The sequence below is a fragment of the Epinephelus fuscoguttatus genome, linkage group LG6 (genome assembly GCF_011397635.1).
Source record: "Epinephelus fuscoguttatus linkage group LG6, E.fuscoguttatus.final_Chr_v1".
Lineage (NCBI taxonomy): Eukaryota > Metazoa > Chordata > Actinopteri > Perciformes > Serranidae > Epinephelus > Epinephelus fuscoguttatus.
Genome location: NC_064757.1, coordinates 10,396,665 through 10,412,191, shown reverse-complemented (window position 1 = coordinate 10,412,191; position 15,527 = coordinate 10,396,665). Strand labels below are relative to the sequence as shown.

At 40.2% G+C, this 15,527-nt stretch overlaps 1 protein-coding gene across 1 annotated transcript; it reads right to left on the bottom strand.

The window, feature by feature from the left end:
• Positions 1 to 217: 217 nt before the first annotated feature.
• On the bottom strand, positions 218 to 15,285 carry adora2aa (adenosine A2a receptor a). Its single transcript, XM_049577779.1, has 3 exons — positions 14,981 to 15,285; positions 9,934 to 10,635; positions 218 to 7,307 (listed from the first exon to the last, which is right to left on the bottom strand). The coding sequence occupies exons 2-3, from the start codon at positions 10,269 to 10,271 to the stop codon at positions 6,317 to 6,319; spliced, it is 1,329 nt and encodes a 442-aa protein (XP_049433736.1). The 5' UTR covers positions 10,272 to 10,635; positions 14,981 to 15,285; the 3' UTR covers positions 218 to 6,316.
• Positions 15,286 to 15,527: the final 242 nt, after the last annotated feature.

The window sequence follows — 15,527 nt, the reverse complement described above, 5'->3', positions numbered from 1 at the left end:
GCTATGGCCTGAAATGCCTAATTTCACAGCAGCTTTTCTAAGAAATTGCAGTGCATGTTGCAATATTTTTAGGTGTGTTTTGCAATGAATTTGAGGGAGCAAAAATTGCAAAAGCAGTTGTGATGCTGTCTCAGATTCAGAGCATATTATTATGACCATTCAGTATTTCCCACAGAATTAGAATCTATACTGACATGAGCACATAAATAAAGACAAATAACAGTTCTGTACTTGGGAATTCACTCAGCATTTGACCCAAACTGAAGCATTGCAGGTTTACACCCTGATAAACATCACACACGGGAAAGATATTTCTGCCTTAGATGTTAATTTATTGCTGCTAAAAGTTTTCTCACTCTCTTACAACCCCAATTCAAAAAAAGTCGGGACACTTTCAAACATAAATTTAAAAAAAAAGAATGTAATGATTTGTAAATCCTTTTTGACCTATGTTCAGTTTAATATGGTACAATACAGTAGCAAGATATTTAATCTTCAAACTAATAAACTTAGTTGCTTTTGGAAATACACACCTATTCTGAATTTGATGCCTGTAGCATGTTCCAAACTAGAATTTGTGCTTTATGGTTGCATGCCTCAGCGAACATGTCAAGTAGCATTTACAGTTTAAATCCATGTCTGTGAAAGCATCGATGCTTCACACACATCTGCAGCACAAAAGATCTTTGCAATCAGCACAGTTTCGACATGGGCACCCAAGATTAGTGTTATGCATTTAGTTTCTGACCAAATGTCCCCCTATGTTTCTAAGATAAGACGTTGAGTAATGGCCAGAAAGTTTTTGCAAGTTATTATGATGTCACAGTGAAGCTGATTTTTGACCTTAAAGACATTTGCGTGAAATTTTGTCATGATTAACATATTAATTCTATATATATATATATATATATATGCCACAGGCTGGAGTCGAACCCTGGCCATTGCGGCAACACCCTTGTACATGGGACGCCTGCTCTATCCACTAAGCCACCAACACCCCTATGTATTAATTCTTGAGTTATGGCCAAAAACATGCTTTGTGAAGTCACAGTGAACTTGACCTTTGACCTTCGACCACCAAATCAACACATTCTCGGTCCAACCTCGTCACATAGTGATGTTTTAGTCATAGACTTTCCATGTCCACATACAACGTGCAAGGAGCCCTAGGTGCGTTGGTTGTTGACGTGCTGGGCCAGCATGTCAAGTTCTCTTCTTTCAACTGACTGGATGGATGGATGGACCGACAGATGGACAACCGAAAACATAATGCCTCCAGCATATAAACTTGGGATAAGGACAGATTTACCACTGTGTAACATCACCTTTTTTTTGACAATACTCAGGAAGTGTTTCGGAACAGAGAACCGTTGAAGTTATTAAAGTCAAATTTCTTTCCCAAGATGCACAAGCAGGAAGAATGAACAGTGTGAGAGATCTGTTTTTTCATAAAGGAAGTTTCATGAAGCTGACGCTGCAAACAAAGGCTTCTCCAAGGGTTAAATATATTTCATTTGACATGTTCAATACATTTCTTCTGTGTCATTTCACTGTGTTGCGCATACATTTTATGAATTGAAATATTGCCATTCCTTTGTGGCAAAAAAGGAGGTGTCCAAGGCACTCTTGAGGTCCAAAGATTAAAAAGCCTTTATTTGAAGTGGCTAATACACTGTAAAAGATAAAATGCACCTACGCATTGCGGCACACAGCCTTTATCAGGGTGACAAATCAATCATGAGGACACAGGTGAAACCTATATAGATAATACCAAGAAGTAGTCAGTAGTTTCAGCCCTATATTTTTTATCATCTCTTCACTGGAAGTCATCCTGTGTTTCTGCGCTCAGAAAATGAGATTAAAGCCACAACTGAAAACTGAAAGTGTCTTATGAAACTGAGGATGCTTTTGTTTTTATTCTAAGGTTGCAACCTGAAAATTTAAGAGCTGAGGAGTTGCTGTAAAAGCAACCAGCAGTGTCATTGTATTTGCAAATGTTGTAGGTCAGGTCTTAGTCACACAGTCATGGAAATCTACTGTATGAAGGCTTGGACTTTTAAACTGTAAAGTGTGAGAAGCTTTGTGGACCTTTGGATCATTTTTCTTTTCTTTATCATTGTTCCTTTGGATCTCTGAAGTTTAATATGTTGATGTTTGTGCAGCCCTGTCTCCTAGAAATCATGTTTATATACAACTAACCTAAAACAACAAAAAGTACCGCTGAGGAAAGAAAAAGTTTTCTGTTAACATAATGAGGAACTGTTGCTAGTGAATATATCTGGCACGTTGCAAAAATGTTGATACTGAACATATCAGCAAAATGTTCACTGGCTGTGTATTTTGCTTTTGTGTTTGTTTGTTTGTTTTTGACCAAAAAATCAATCAAGCAATACAGTGTCCACATGTAGTGACTACAGCATTATTGTTTTCAAAGTGCATTTGATGTCTGAACCCAAGACAAGAGGTTTTAATATTACATTTCTCATTATAATGTAACCCAAATCACAACTTTTCCTCACCTTAACCAAAGGGCATTTGATGTCTAAACCTAAGACAAGAGTTTTGTTACTACATTTCTTGTCTAAAACTTTAATAAGAAACAGAATAATATAAACTCTTGACATCATTGTCCAGCGGGTAGCCATAATTTATAGCTACCTGCTGGACAATGATGTCAACACTGACTGAAAAAGAGGCTTTGTTGTTTCCCACCACAAACTGGAACCAAAAATTAAAATCGCACTGGTTCCTTCAACAAAATAAAGCCAATATTGTTTTTCCATTGTATTTTGGAATATTGCTGAAAATAAGCTCTGTAGCAAACAAAAGTTTATATTACACATTTTGCTAAAATGCTATCTCATTTCTGGGTTTAAGGACTTATTCCTGCACTACTCTATACCTTTGGAGAGTTGAACCTGCAATACTGTAATCCCGGCAGCAATTACATTGCCACGACATCATAATTAAAAAAGCAGTTTAGTAAAATGTGAATGTAATTTCTAGGATAGGATTGCACCTAAAGAGCCAGATATTTCTCTAAGGAGCTGGCGGACACCAAAACAGAGCTAAAAATAAAGTTAATTTTGGACTTGGAGGGTTTCTGGAGCAACTTCACCTACTACCAAGGTGCACAGAGAAGGAAGACAAATTAAAGGCATTCAAAATCCAGCAGCACTAGTATTATTTAGAGCAATTTTATTGCAAACCAAAGCATTCCAGCTTGTGGCCATCATCAGAATCATGTTGACCAATGAAGTTGTTCTAAAAACAAGAAGTGTTGCTGGAGATTCCCCACCTTGGATTATGTTCAGAGACAATCTGTCTTTCAGGTTAGGAAAATCTACATTCATGTACAGTGAAGGCTTTGCAAGGAGGTAGTTGGGCAGGGTGACAGGCATACAAAGAGCAGGACATTGACACCAGAATTTGGATTCTCATCCAGAGCTCCTGTCTTAGGTTTTGAAAATAAAAGCACTTTGGTTAAGGTAATCCTGATTTTGGTTACATTAGAACATAACTTGTAAGAGACAGTGCTGTTTGCTGTTTAATGCTCCATTATTTTCAACAGCTCTTTTTTTAACTTTGTCTGTTTGCTGTTTGATAATGAGCAGGTAGTGCCTGTAAATGTGAGCTGATGAGAGTTGTAAGACTGAACCAATATACAGTAGTAAAAGTACTACCAGCAACTGCTTAGCTTAGCTTAGTTTAGCGTAAAGACTGAAAATAGGTGGAAATAGCTAGCCTGGTCTGAAGGTAATAACCAGTGGGCACATAAACCACCATAAAACAGTATCATTCAATGTTTTAAACCATGAGCTTCAGATGTGCTTGTAATTTTTTTGCCTTTAAACAGAAGCCACCATACTGTTTCCTTGTTTGGAAACTGGCTGTAGCTCCATATTTACTATACATATGTTTTCTCACTAGATACCCCATAGAGCTTTAATAGCCTAAAGTTTGGGATCATACCCTTGACATAATTCAGCTGAGGAGACAAGATGCTGCCACGCAGGACAGCAGTAGAGCATGAGCACCCAGGAGCTTTCTGTGGTGAATCTTTAAAAAAGCACTACAGACCCGTGGGGAAACATGGAAAAAGAAGTGGGCCCTGCACCCTGCAACATGAACTCACAGGGGACTTGTGATAAAAGCTGGGAAAATAAATAACTCCAAAGATAGTTTGACTACTTAACTAACCTTTTCCCAGAATGAGCAAACCAGATCTCGAACTCATTTGTAGACCTGATCCGATGTCAAACCCTAAATGGTGAGGAACCAAAGTGAAGCTTGGAGCTGCTCCTACAGTGAATGAATAATTAATGTGCCATTGTGGCCATTGCTGAGTTCAAACCCTGTAAGTATTACTTGTGATAATAGCACAGAAGGCAACAGCTGGGCTGGATTAGGGAGACATCCATCAGGAAAAATAAAAAACAAGAACTTCATCCATGAGTTTGAAATTATAAAATATAATCATTCATTAACCTTTTACAATTATATCCCATCATTCATCAAACTAGCCCAGAAGCCAACATTTACATTAATATAACTTAAATAAGTCAAGTTACACAGAGCCAACAAAAATACAAAGTTACATTTGAGCAATACATTACCAACTCTAGGGCCTATAGCTTTAAAACATGTCAAACATTATATTGCCTTTGACACAAACATGAACCAATCTGTCACTGGTGAAAGTCCTGTTTTTATATTTTAGTCCAATTAGAACTCATTCATTTAATGTTGTGACACATAAACCTATGCAATGAAGCTGGATTACAAAGTGAGAGTAAGGAATAGGACAAATGTGAGAAAAGAAGCTCTGCAAATGAGCTTGAACTTTGTTAAGCAGATTGGTGTCGCTGTCTGCACCATGCAGCTCCTATGGATGGACTGAATCAAAATATGGTGCAAATGATGGTGCAAGACTGAATGTGAAATAATCCTCTGCACATGATCCATGATAGTGGTATAAGGTGAAATCCATCACAGTGCATTTATACCCACATCCCTGAAAATTTAAATATGTTCCAATAATTTAATAATAAGTCTTACAATAAGTCTTCAGCCAATGGTCCATTCAGATCAGAAATGACAGGATGAAATTTACTCACACACTATGGTATTATTTCAGCCTGCAGTTCAACAAAGATGGACATTATGAAAAGTCAACAATGAATCACTCCTAATGTATTAAGAGAGTGAGGGTCCATACTGTCCCTTCTCTCTATATTGGCTAAGCTTCAGTGGGTCGCACAGTTTGACTGTTCAAAGTACATTTGTACTCTTAACTATTCACAAAGAGAAAGCGAAAGCATTTAGTCTTGTTTGTTGAAATGAACGCAGAGCCATTTGTGATGTGTGAAGTGCCTGCACCTTAAAAATAAAAATGGCAGTCATTCAGTCATTTTCATGGTCATGTGGGGTGTTATGAAGCAGCACAAACTCTTTGGGCCTCCAACAGTGCTTTTAGACTTTTAACCTGGTTTAAATTAAACAAGTCAAATTTTAGCCACCTTAAAAAGTCCCACCTAAACAAATCAAAACCACTGTAAATGTTCGCTATATTGAGAGTATTTTCCCTGCTTTGTCAGACACTTCTCTTCAAAGCCAGACTTACCACTGCCCCAAGCAATCATTTGTTTGTGTTATTGTGTGACTTTGACATTTAAAATGGTATGTTCAGGTTCAGCAAAGTTACTCAATAAAACAAACTGACTGATTGAAGCAGCAGTAGACCAGAAGCTCCAGTGTTCAGTGAGCTAAAATTACTGTTTTTGTCAATGGAGTCTGGTGGCCTTGATGAGAGGGGAGGGAACTGAAGCCTTTAACGTTTTCCCCCGTTGGCTGTCTGACAGAAAGGTTAAGAAGTAAAAAATACTCTTAATACAGCATACTTTAACTGATTTTGTTGTAGGTGGGACTTTATTTTACGTGGCTGTTTTGCTGCTGACTCCATCCACAGCAGTACATTGTTTAGCTTCCGTGTCAGACCCCAGCCTGCTTCTCCAAACTGAGGGCGTGCCGACTGACATCTACTGTTAGTAATACACTGACTATAGATAAGTACCCCAGACAACCAGACTTAAAAAAAATCCAACCCATCTCTTTAAATAGTCACTGTATTCAAATCCTGAAAACAGTTTCTCATGGCAAAGAGATTTAAGTTACCTCAGTGAAATTCGTTGTCCATTATCTTTTTACAGTGCTCCCATTTCCACTGCGGATCAGGTGTTATTCCAATCATTCGTGAGGTGCTGCCAAGCTAACATTTAACATGCAAGGCTCCTGATTATTAATGAATATGCATGGGTCAGCACACCTTTGCCAGCTCACTGAAGCAACTCTTTGTGTTCTGCTTGCAGAGGTTCTCTTTGTCCTTATCCTCCACCACTTCTGGTCCAACGCAGTCATGCTGCTGCTCCGCATACTGTAGATGATGTCCTATATGAGACTGTCTGAGGATTTGCAGTGGACAAGGGCCCATCTTAGGACAGTGGGCGATAATGACTGACAGAGGGGGGCGGGATACTGCCACCAGACTGCTCCCCACAGGAGAGATGTTAGTGGAGCAGCGGTAGGAGCTTTCACAACTACTGCTGCTGGTGCTGTGTTCAGGGAAAAGGTCACTGCTGAGGCCGTTTGCCTTGAGTCTGATAGAGTCAGAAAAACTGTTGTGAGTGGAGTTGCGCATGCTGCTACCAGTCTCTAACAGCTCATGCCGGCCCAGGATGTGGCGCCGGATTATCCTACGGAAGGTTTTTCTGAACTCTTTGATGCGGTAGGCGTAGATGAAGGGATTGACCACCGAGTTGGCGTGGGAAAGAATAATGGCCACGTACATGATCCAGGCCGGAGGACGATCACACAGAGGACAGAAGAGGGTGAAGCAGTTGATAATGTGTAGAGGCAGCCAGCAGACTGCAAACAGCCCGACAATGATGGCCAGAGACTTGGCAGCCTGGACCTCTTTCTGCAATGTGGAGCGCGACTTCTCTCCATGAACCGCCTTCACCTCGATCAGCTTGAGCTGGCGGCGAGCGGCCATGAAGATACACAGGTAGATGGCCAGCATCATCAGCAGGGGAATTAGTACACAGGCAAAGAAGTTGAAGTAGACCATATACTCCATGACCACCACCTCCTCAAACAGGCACTTCATCAGGCCAGGCGAGCAGAGGGTGTGGTTGTTTATGGGCAGCTTGTGCCAGCCCATCATGGGGGTCAGACCGATGATGATGGATAAAACCCAGCAGATGGCGATGATGCCTCGTGCCCGCTCGCCTGTCACCAAGCTGTTGTACCTGGAGGGGGAGATGATACAAACATCAAGCACCAGATCTGTCAGGTCAGGACTCTGTGAAAGGTTTGTTTCCCAAAGACCAAATAGCCGCACTTAAAATGTTCACAGTAATTAATAATCTTTTGTAAACAGTATAAGTTCCCCATGACTTATAATGATCAGCTGATTGCTCTGTGGAAGCACTTTTCATCCCGGAACTAAAACAGTAAAGATAAACAAAGTCATTCAGAACTCCTCAAAGGAAGAGTCTATTTTGAGTTCGCCTGCAGCGCAGTGTGGGAGAGCAGCTGAGATATTTGGCTTGTTTCTATTACATTCTTGAGATGTTAAAGTGCAAAGGTTAATGCTGCAAAAACAAAAGCGCTCCCCACATTAGGGATGCAAAAAACAACGAAGAAAAACCCTCATGCATCTTTGGCAAGACGAGGGGACTGTGTGAAAACTCTCTGAGTCTTAAATAACAGGAAGGCTGAGCTCTATGTGGCTCTAATGTTTAATCTTTCAGTGTGATGAGGTCACAACTCGATCTGCAGCATCACCATTAGTCAGCGTGTTGTAAAGGTGACAGGTTAAATGTCTGGAGACATATCATTCTTGGCTAATTTGAATAATAAATCTAAGCTGATGCTTAGCATAAACAGCCACAGTACTGTGTTTTTACTGTAAAACAATAAAGATAAGATTTCTCAGGCAGTTACAGGGGGGTCACACAGTCTGTATAAGCAGTTAGAGCACTATTCATTTGATTGCCCCGGGGGGACACAGCCTCGGGGGAGAGACCATTCCTGAAAAGACTTATTCAGCCAAGACTTTCTGGTTCAAATGTCATGTCTTCACTGATAGTTAAAAATGAAGTATTATTGTGAGATATCCACTACCTGGGACTATGAAACAGATTAGACTGAGCTGAGAAAACATTGGTTGGACTGCTTTTAGCTTTGTAACAAGGGCACATTTCAATAATCCATAATAAGGATACAGTGGAGACATATGGTGCTTCTGAAGTCCTCAAAGTCACTTTACATAGACTAAGATATATACATATATATATATATATATATATATATATAGATAGATAGATAGATAGATAGATAGATATAGATAGATAGATAGATAGATAGATAGATAGATATAGATATAGATATATGTATAAAACAAGCAATAAAATATGAAGTCAATTAATTAAAATGAACACTTAGAATATGTCTTTTTCTGTTTAAGAATATTTAATTTCTTCTTTTTCTTATTGTACCATGCTTAAGAGCTATAAAGGGTGAAGCTAAAGGATTCATAAGTTGTAACTAGTCTTATTAAAAGTTAAAGGTCCAGATTGCAACCAGCTAAAACTTCTCCTGGTTCAAATTCCTTCAGTCCTCACCAAAACAAACTGACCAGGTGATTTTAACCAGTATACACTAAATAAAGCAGTTTCACTTTTCAAACCAGTGTTTCTCCCAAGCTTTTTAGCATGTCCAAGACAGGCCACTAGTGCACCTCTTCCTCTCCAAAAACAAATAGTCCTGGTGATTTAAAGTGGTAAAAACACTAAATAAATCATTTTCACCTTAAAAAAATCAGTGTTTTTTGGACACTGCAAACTATGATGGCTGATGCAGGACGCAAATGGTGCTATGTAGAGTCAGTGCTTGGTTTGTCTATTCTGGGCTACTGTAGAAACATGTCAGCGCATCATGGCGATCTCCATGGACGAGGACCTGCTCCTTATATAAAAATAAACAATTCATTTCAAGATAACAAAAACATAGCTATCCTTTTTTTAGGGATCATACACTGAAGAAAACATTCATTCATTCATCTTCTAACCGCTTCATCCTCTTGAGGGTCGCGGGGGGGCTGGAGCCTATCCCAGCTGACATCGGGCGAGAGGCAGGGTACACCCTGGACAGGTCGTTAGACTATCGCAGGGCTGACACATAGAGACAAACAACCATTCACGCTCACATTCACACCTACGGACAATTTAGAGTTATCAATTAACCTAGTCCCCAATCTGCATGTCTTTGGACTGTGGGAGGAAGCCGGAGTGCCCGGAGAGAACCCACGCTGACACGGGGAGAACATGCAAACTCCGCACAGAAGGGCTCCCACGCCTGGGATCAAATCAGCAACCCTCTTGCTGTGAGGCGACAGTGCTAACCACCACACCACCGTGCCGCCTGAAGAAAACATACTTATTACATTATATTCCATTTCTGCCCATCCCCCTAAATCCTACACACCGAACCTTTGACGAATGTGTTTTTGTAAACCATTAATAAATGCTCTCCCTTTCTAACAGACCACAACTGCAGCTGTTAGCATCAATATGTCATTAATAAGTCATTAATAAAGAGTTTTTATTCCATCAAGTCTGCAATTGTACATTATTAATAAATGAATTTAAGTCCAAGTGACTGAGGGAGTTTTCTCAACCTGGAAACTGAAAAGTAATTCTTATTACTGCAGTTTATAACTGATCTATAAAGTGTAAATAATTGATTTATTAACCATTAACTGAGTCACTAACTACAACCTATGAACCCTTTGTTAATGCTGTCTATTGTAAAGCTAAACTTTTCTCTGTGTCTCTGTATAAGAAGTACCCACTGCCCCTCTGGGTCACTGACCTGAGCGGTAACTTGATTGCTATGTAGCGGTCTATAGCGATGGCCAGCAGGCTGAAGATGGAGCTCTGTGTCAGAACCAGCACGAAGCAGGCAAGGAACAGGCACCCATAGAAGTTGGAGCAGAATCCAATGCTGATGACGATGGCGAAGGGAATGGCCAGGACACCCACAGCGATGTCAGCAATTGCAAGTGACACCACAAAGAAGTTGGTGATGCTCTGCAGGTTTGTGTTGAGGCACACGGCCCAGCAGACCAGTACATTGCCCAGCACGGAGAGCAAAGCAATCAGCAGTTCCAGGACGATGTAGAAGGAGGAGGCAATGGGGTCTTCTGGCATGGTGAAACAAACGGTGAGGTCACTGATGAGGAAGGAGGAAACCTTGCCTCAACAACCATAGCTGCAGCCTGGCAGCCGCTGTGCTCAGCCTCTTCACCTCCAACACATCCACTGGATTCCCCGAGCAGCTGTGGCAACTCCCTAACACCTGCTTAGCCCAAACAGCTGAAAAAAAGGTTTATTCAACTTCAGATAGAGCCGTCATCTCTCCTCACGCCACACACAGTCGCCTCCATCCTCTCCTGGTAAAAAGCTCCTCTGCTGTCCTCTCCCCTCAGGTCCGTCCCCTCAGCGCCCTTTTCCCATGAACTTCTCGTGCGGCTGAGATGATGCCAACAGCACATATCAGTGGGACATTACGTTGCTAAAGAGGTGCAGAAGTGAAAAAGAGGAAATGCTTTTACAATAAAGGAAGTGAAATTCAACAGACACACTTGCATCAGATATGTTTTAGAGCGAGCCATTAGTGTTGAGTGTCAAAGATGTTGTGGTGTTCCTAAAAAGTCAGTACTTCCTCACATAAAACTGTAAGAAAACTTGTGTATATCATGTATTTTTTTTTCTAAATTTCAGTCTTTTTCTTCTTTTTTTTTATCAAATAAATTCTTAATTTTTAGGCATGAATGTCTCCTAGAATTCACAGTACAACCTCTGGAGGAAATATTTGGGCATTTAAATTCAAAGATATCCCAAAAAGCATCAGCTGACTCAAAAAACTGAAATTGTTAATAAACTTGTGTAGGCCTGCAAAGGGGTCATGTCAGTGTTTGGTTTTGCGGGACATTAGGTTGCTGATGTCGTCTGTAAACAGCCCCTCTTGACCCTGCAGAAGAGCAGTGGGAGAGCAACTCTGTCAGAGTCAAATGCACACGTAGCAGGGCTTCCAGTGTTTTGCTGCAGACAGTAAAGATCATGTGCAAGAGACATGGAGGATGCTTCTTGAAGCATCAGGCTGAGACTGTAGTGAAAAAACTGGGTGACACTTTAAGTATTCATTACAACCTGGACCTGTATTATTAAACTGCTAAAAGTTTAAATCTTAATTTATGTGAAAGATAAAACTAAAATTCTGTCATTTTTACTTCTACTCGTGGCTCTGAAAACCTATTTTCTCAGTCACCGTCTTCCTGTGAGTGGCAGTGTCTTACACGAGCCCACAGTTTCCTGTCAGCGTTGTTTTGGTTCCTTCACATGACAGATTTCTGTATTTGTGTTTTTTTATCTGAGCTGTTCACTTGTTTCAAGTCGGCATAGCTTAGTTGGAGAAAGGTGATGTCACGTATCTTTTCACTAATAAGGATTTAACAACACATGTTCCTCTGCCTCCTCCTACTGCTCCCACTGACATTTGCTCGAATCCCCCAAGGCTGAAGGAAAACAACCAGTCAGAGCTGAGGAGTCTGGAACACAGCTGTCTTATTTATTGATGAATATTTATAGCCTGGTAAGACCATCCTGATGACATGGGCTAAACAGTCTGTTTAGTTCTCTGTATCAGTCTTGACTGGGGGTGCCGCCCCAAGCACTATCAGTGGGCGATAGCTCTCGCCTTGACAAACTCCTCAGTCAATCAGCATAATAAAACAGTAGCATCTTTATCACCAATGGAGCAAGTTGAAAAATCAAGCTTTTGTCAAATCCAGTTGAATAATGGCTAGAAAGTGCAAGTAAGAGTTAGCGCTTGCTGCTTTGGGAGCCGCCATTTAGACTGATACAGAGGATGAAACAGGATGTTGAGCTCACGTCATCAGGATGGTCTTACAAGGCTAGAATATTTAATATATTAGTGAAATACTTTAAATGTGAAACAAAGTGTTCTGAGGCTTTAAAGCTGCTATTATCAATATTTTTTATATTAACAATAAATCAGATGACTACGTGTAATGTGAGAGGCCTCACTCAAATATACTTGACTGATGTTTCTACCGCAGCATTGTGTTGTCTCTCAGCTCATTGTTTTGGTTCTACGGCCCTTAACTTTGGTGTTTTGATTCACTCTCACAGCTTCGTGTCAGCGAGTCCCCTTAACTCCCATGCTACCGTTCACCTTTAAGGCATTTTTAATCGTAATTCTTGGAAGTTTGATAAATGTGGCCCGTGATCTATTCTCAGTTAGTGAATCACAAGATTGTGTGATATCTGTGAGTCATCGGCCATAAAGGGCTTAGCAAACAGAAATCTGCTGTTTTAGTGGTGCCGTATTCCCTCCGAGGGGATGTTTCTTAAGGTTACATCAGGTTTTTGGCGATAACAGCTGTGCTGGAACATAGAGGTCTTTGCTCTGTGAGCCAGGGTTTTCCCTTTGGGTTGGATAAGAGCTTTTTATTAATACCAAAGACATGTTATTTCAAGGTTGATAGTTATCAGTAGCTTCATTCTAGTTGACTTACAAATAAAGTTTTTGTTGGTCTCCTTCCTCTGAGCCCTGGGTATTCATTTGTCTTGATGTCAGAGAAACATGGTGTTATATTCCAGTCCATTATAATGTTTTATGCAGCAGCTTTTCGTCCAAAACAAAAATCCCAGAGGATGGCAAAGGAAATAATGAATCTCTGAAAACTACCGCAGTGACTCTCCCAAGCTAGCAATGCATCCTACAATAACAAGACGTCCTGAGATGGAATTATGAAACACATCAGAAGAGAAACTCCAGGGATTTATAATAAAACAAAGGACACTGAGGTGTTTCTTAAGGACAGGCTTTAGTTTACATTTACATCTTTAGGGCAGCAATTCTGCTCAGAAATTTAAATAGTAACGTATCTTTGTATTCAGACATGAATAAAATGTTTTTCCAATTGTTGAGTGAATTTAGGATTAAATACAATTTCCTTGATGTAAATTTGCCCTAAACTCTGCAACAGCATCACCAAGAAAACAAATCACCTCATCATACTCCTCTCGCCCTGCAGAGGAAGCACAGGAGGAACAAACATCAGACCTCTCAGCTTCCTGGTAGCAGGTGCTATTTCTTAACGGTGCTGATGGGCGCTCTGGGTGTGACATGGCTGCTGGCAGAAAGAACAGACTGAATATCCTCTAGCAACAATTCCCTGTCTTGCTGCAGCGTCCATGAGTGACCACACAACCAGAGAGCGACTGTCACCTTCTCTACATGTAATACTTTTTTTGCCTTGACCTGGGCGTACTTTAGATGTTGTTGATTCAAACTTGCCTAAATCTGACATGAACATTTTGAAGATTTTAAGACATGCCTGTAACTAACCGGGCAAAGTGGGCAACTGCCCCAGGCTCCAGGCAGCAGAGTCCTGCATGGGTCTGATTTTCAAGACCTGCTCCTGAACTTGAACTACGACGTGCAATACCACATCTGCCCCACTACCAGAACATACGTAATGGTAGAGGAAGAACCTGAGAGCCATACTATAAATTAAAGTCACATATTAGTTGCTTGAGTAAAAGTCTTAAAGTATCTGATATTTACCTATTTATTTACTAAAGTATCAAAAGTAATTTTATGACATTAAATGTACTTAAATATTGAAAGTAAATGATGTTAACAAAAAGCTAGTTGTCAGAATTCTGACACACAGGGAGGTTTATTTCCTCTTAACATTCCTCTTCACATGTCTTTAAAAATTGAACGTACATTTCACTTGAGGAAAAAAATGAGGTCCTCACATCTTAAAGGATTTAAGAACAAAATCCAGTTTTTCCCTCCCTCCCATTCCTTCATTCATCCCTCTGTCCATTCCTCCTTCCTTCCCTCTTTTTTAATAAGTAACAAAGATGTTTAGGGGAAATGTATTGGACTAAAAGTACATTTTATTTAGGAAATGTAGTGGAGTAAAAGTGAAAGTTAACAGAAATATAGAAACTCAGGTCAAGTACAGATACTCCTAAAAGATACTTAAGTACCATAGCAAAGTATAATTTATTTTGTTACATCACACCACTGCACATATGACCATTAAGTTCTGCGCTTTTCCGACCTGAAACCACAAATCCAATAATTACCATGTTCTCTTCAAACTGGTTAGGCAGCACGTCTAACGTGATTGTGTTGGGACAGTTCATACATGTGAAAATAAGATATTATATTTTAAAATGAAAGTAAATCAGGAAATGCAATTTATTTATTTATTTTTTTTTTGCTTATTGTCATAATATTGACGAGCACATCTCTAATAATAGGGTGCCTGTTACTCTCTGACCCGATGCAGGACTCTGCAAGGGTGCCCAGAGGCCCCGGGTTAATTTTGTGACAGTTGATTTTTGGTATTTTTATGTGCAATTTTTGGACAAACTGCATTACTCTAGTATAATATAATCATTGCTGCATTATTGTTCCATTATTGATCTTGAGTCCTTGGTTTATGGAAGTGCTCTATCTCAATATCCAGTTTTTTGAATTCTATTATGTCCTTTAGGCCCTGTATGTAGTGTTCAGGAGGGGTCCATTGCAACATTTTGGCCCAAGGCCCCTAAACAACTTGATCTGGCCATGTTAGATGTTCAACACTAGTCAAGTCCTGCTTGGTTTTGAACTCACAAGTAAAATGTAGGACGGCTTTATATAAGGTTCCCTACTCTTTACACATTTACCACATCCTCTCTGATGCTTCACACACAGCTCCTATTGCACCACTTAACATAACACCGCATGTAAGAAAAATTTAAAACACATTAAAAGAGGCTGTGGATTTTTTTTTTCAAAACCAAACTTTTTGTTAATTAAAATAACTCACCTTTTCTCTTCTTGATGTCCACAAGGCAGAAAGCAGATCCCAACGATGATAACACTTTATGATCTGAGGTGATAAAAACACGCTCGACTTAATTGTAGCCTGCAAATGATCGTTTTCACTTCCCGCTGAGAGACAAGTGTGACACTTCTGCAATGAGAAACCCGCCTGAGTTCACTTCACCATGGTGTGTAAGTCCGGGGAATAAAAACACACTGATAGTTTGATCAGTGTCTCCTGATCGCATTATAGGAAAAGTAACTGCCCTACTTCTTCGGTAAATGACTTCAGACAGATGAGACCAGCTCTTTTCCTCCCCCTCTCTCTCTCTCTCTCTCTCTCTCTCTCTCTCTCTCTCTCTCTCACACACACACACACACACACACACACACACACACACACACACACTCCTCCCCAGTAAAACATATTCATCCTGATTGTGTCTGTGTTTCATCTCCGGGGGCGGATCAGTTAAACGCCTGTTGTGTACACAGATGAGTGTGTTGGTGACACACAGTAAACTTCATGTATCCGTGTTGAAACCTGAGAC

Coding starts and splice junctions, on each gene's coding strand:
- adora2aa (XM_049577779.1), bottom strand. CDS start 10,271: ATGCCAGAAGACCCCATTGCCTCCTCCTTCTACATCGTCCTGGAACTG. Junction 7,308..9,933: donor GCAATCAAGTTACCGCTCAG/GTCAGTGACCCA, acceptor CTCCCCCTCCAG/GTACAACAGCTTGGTGACAG.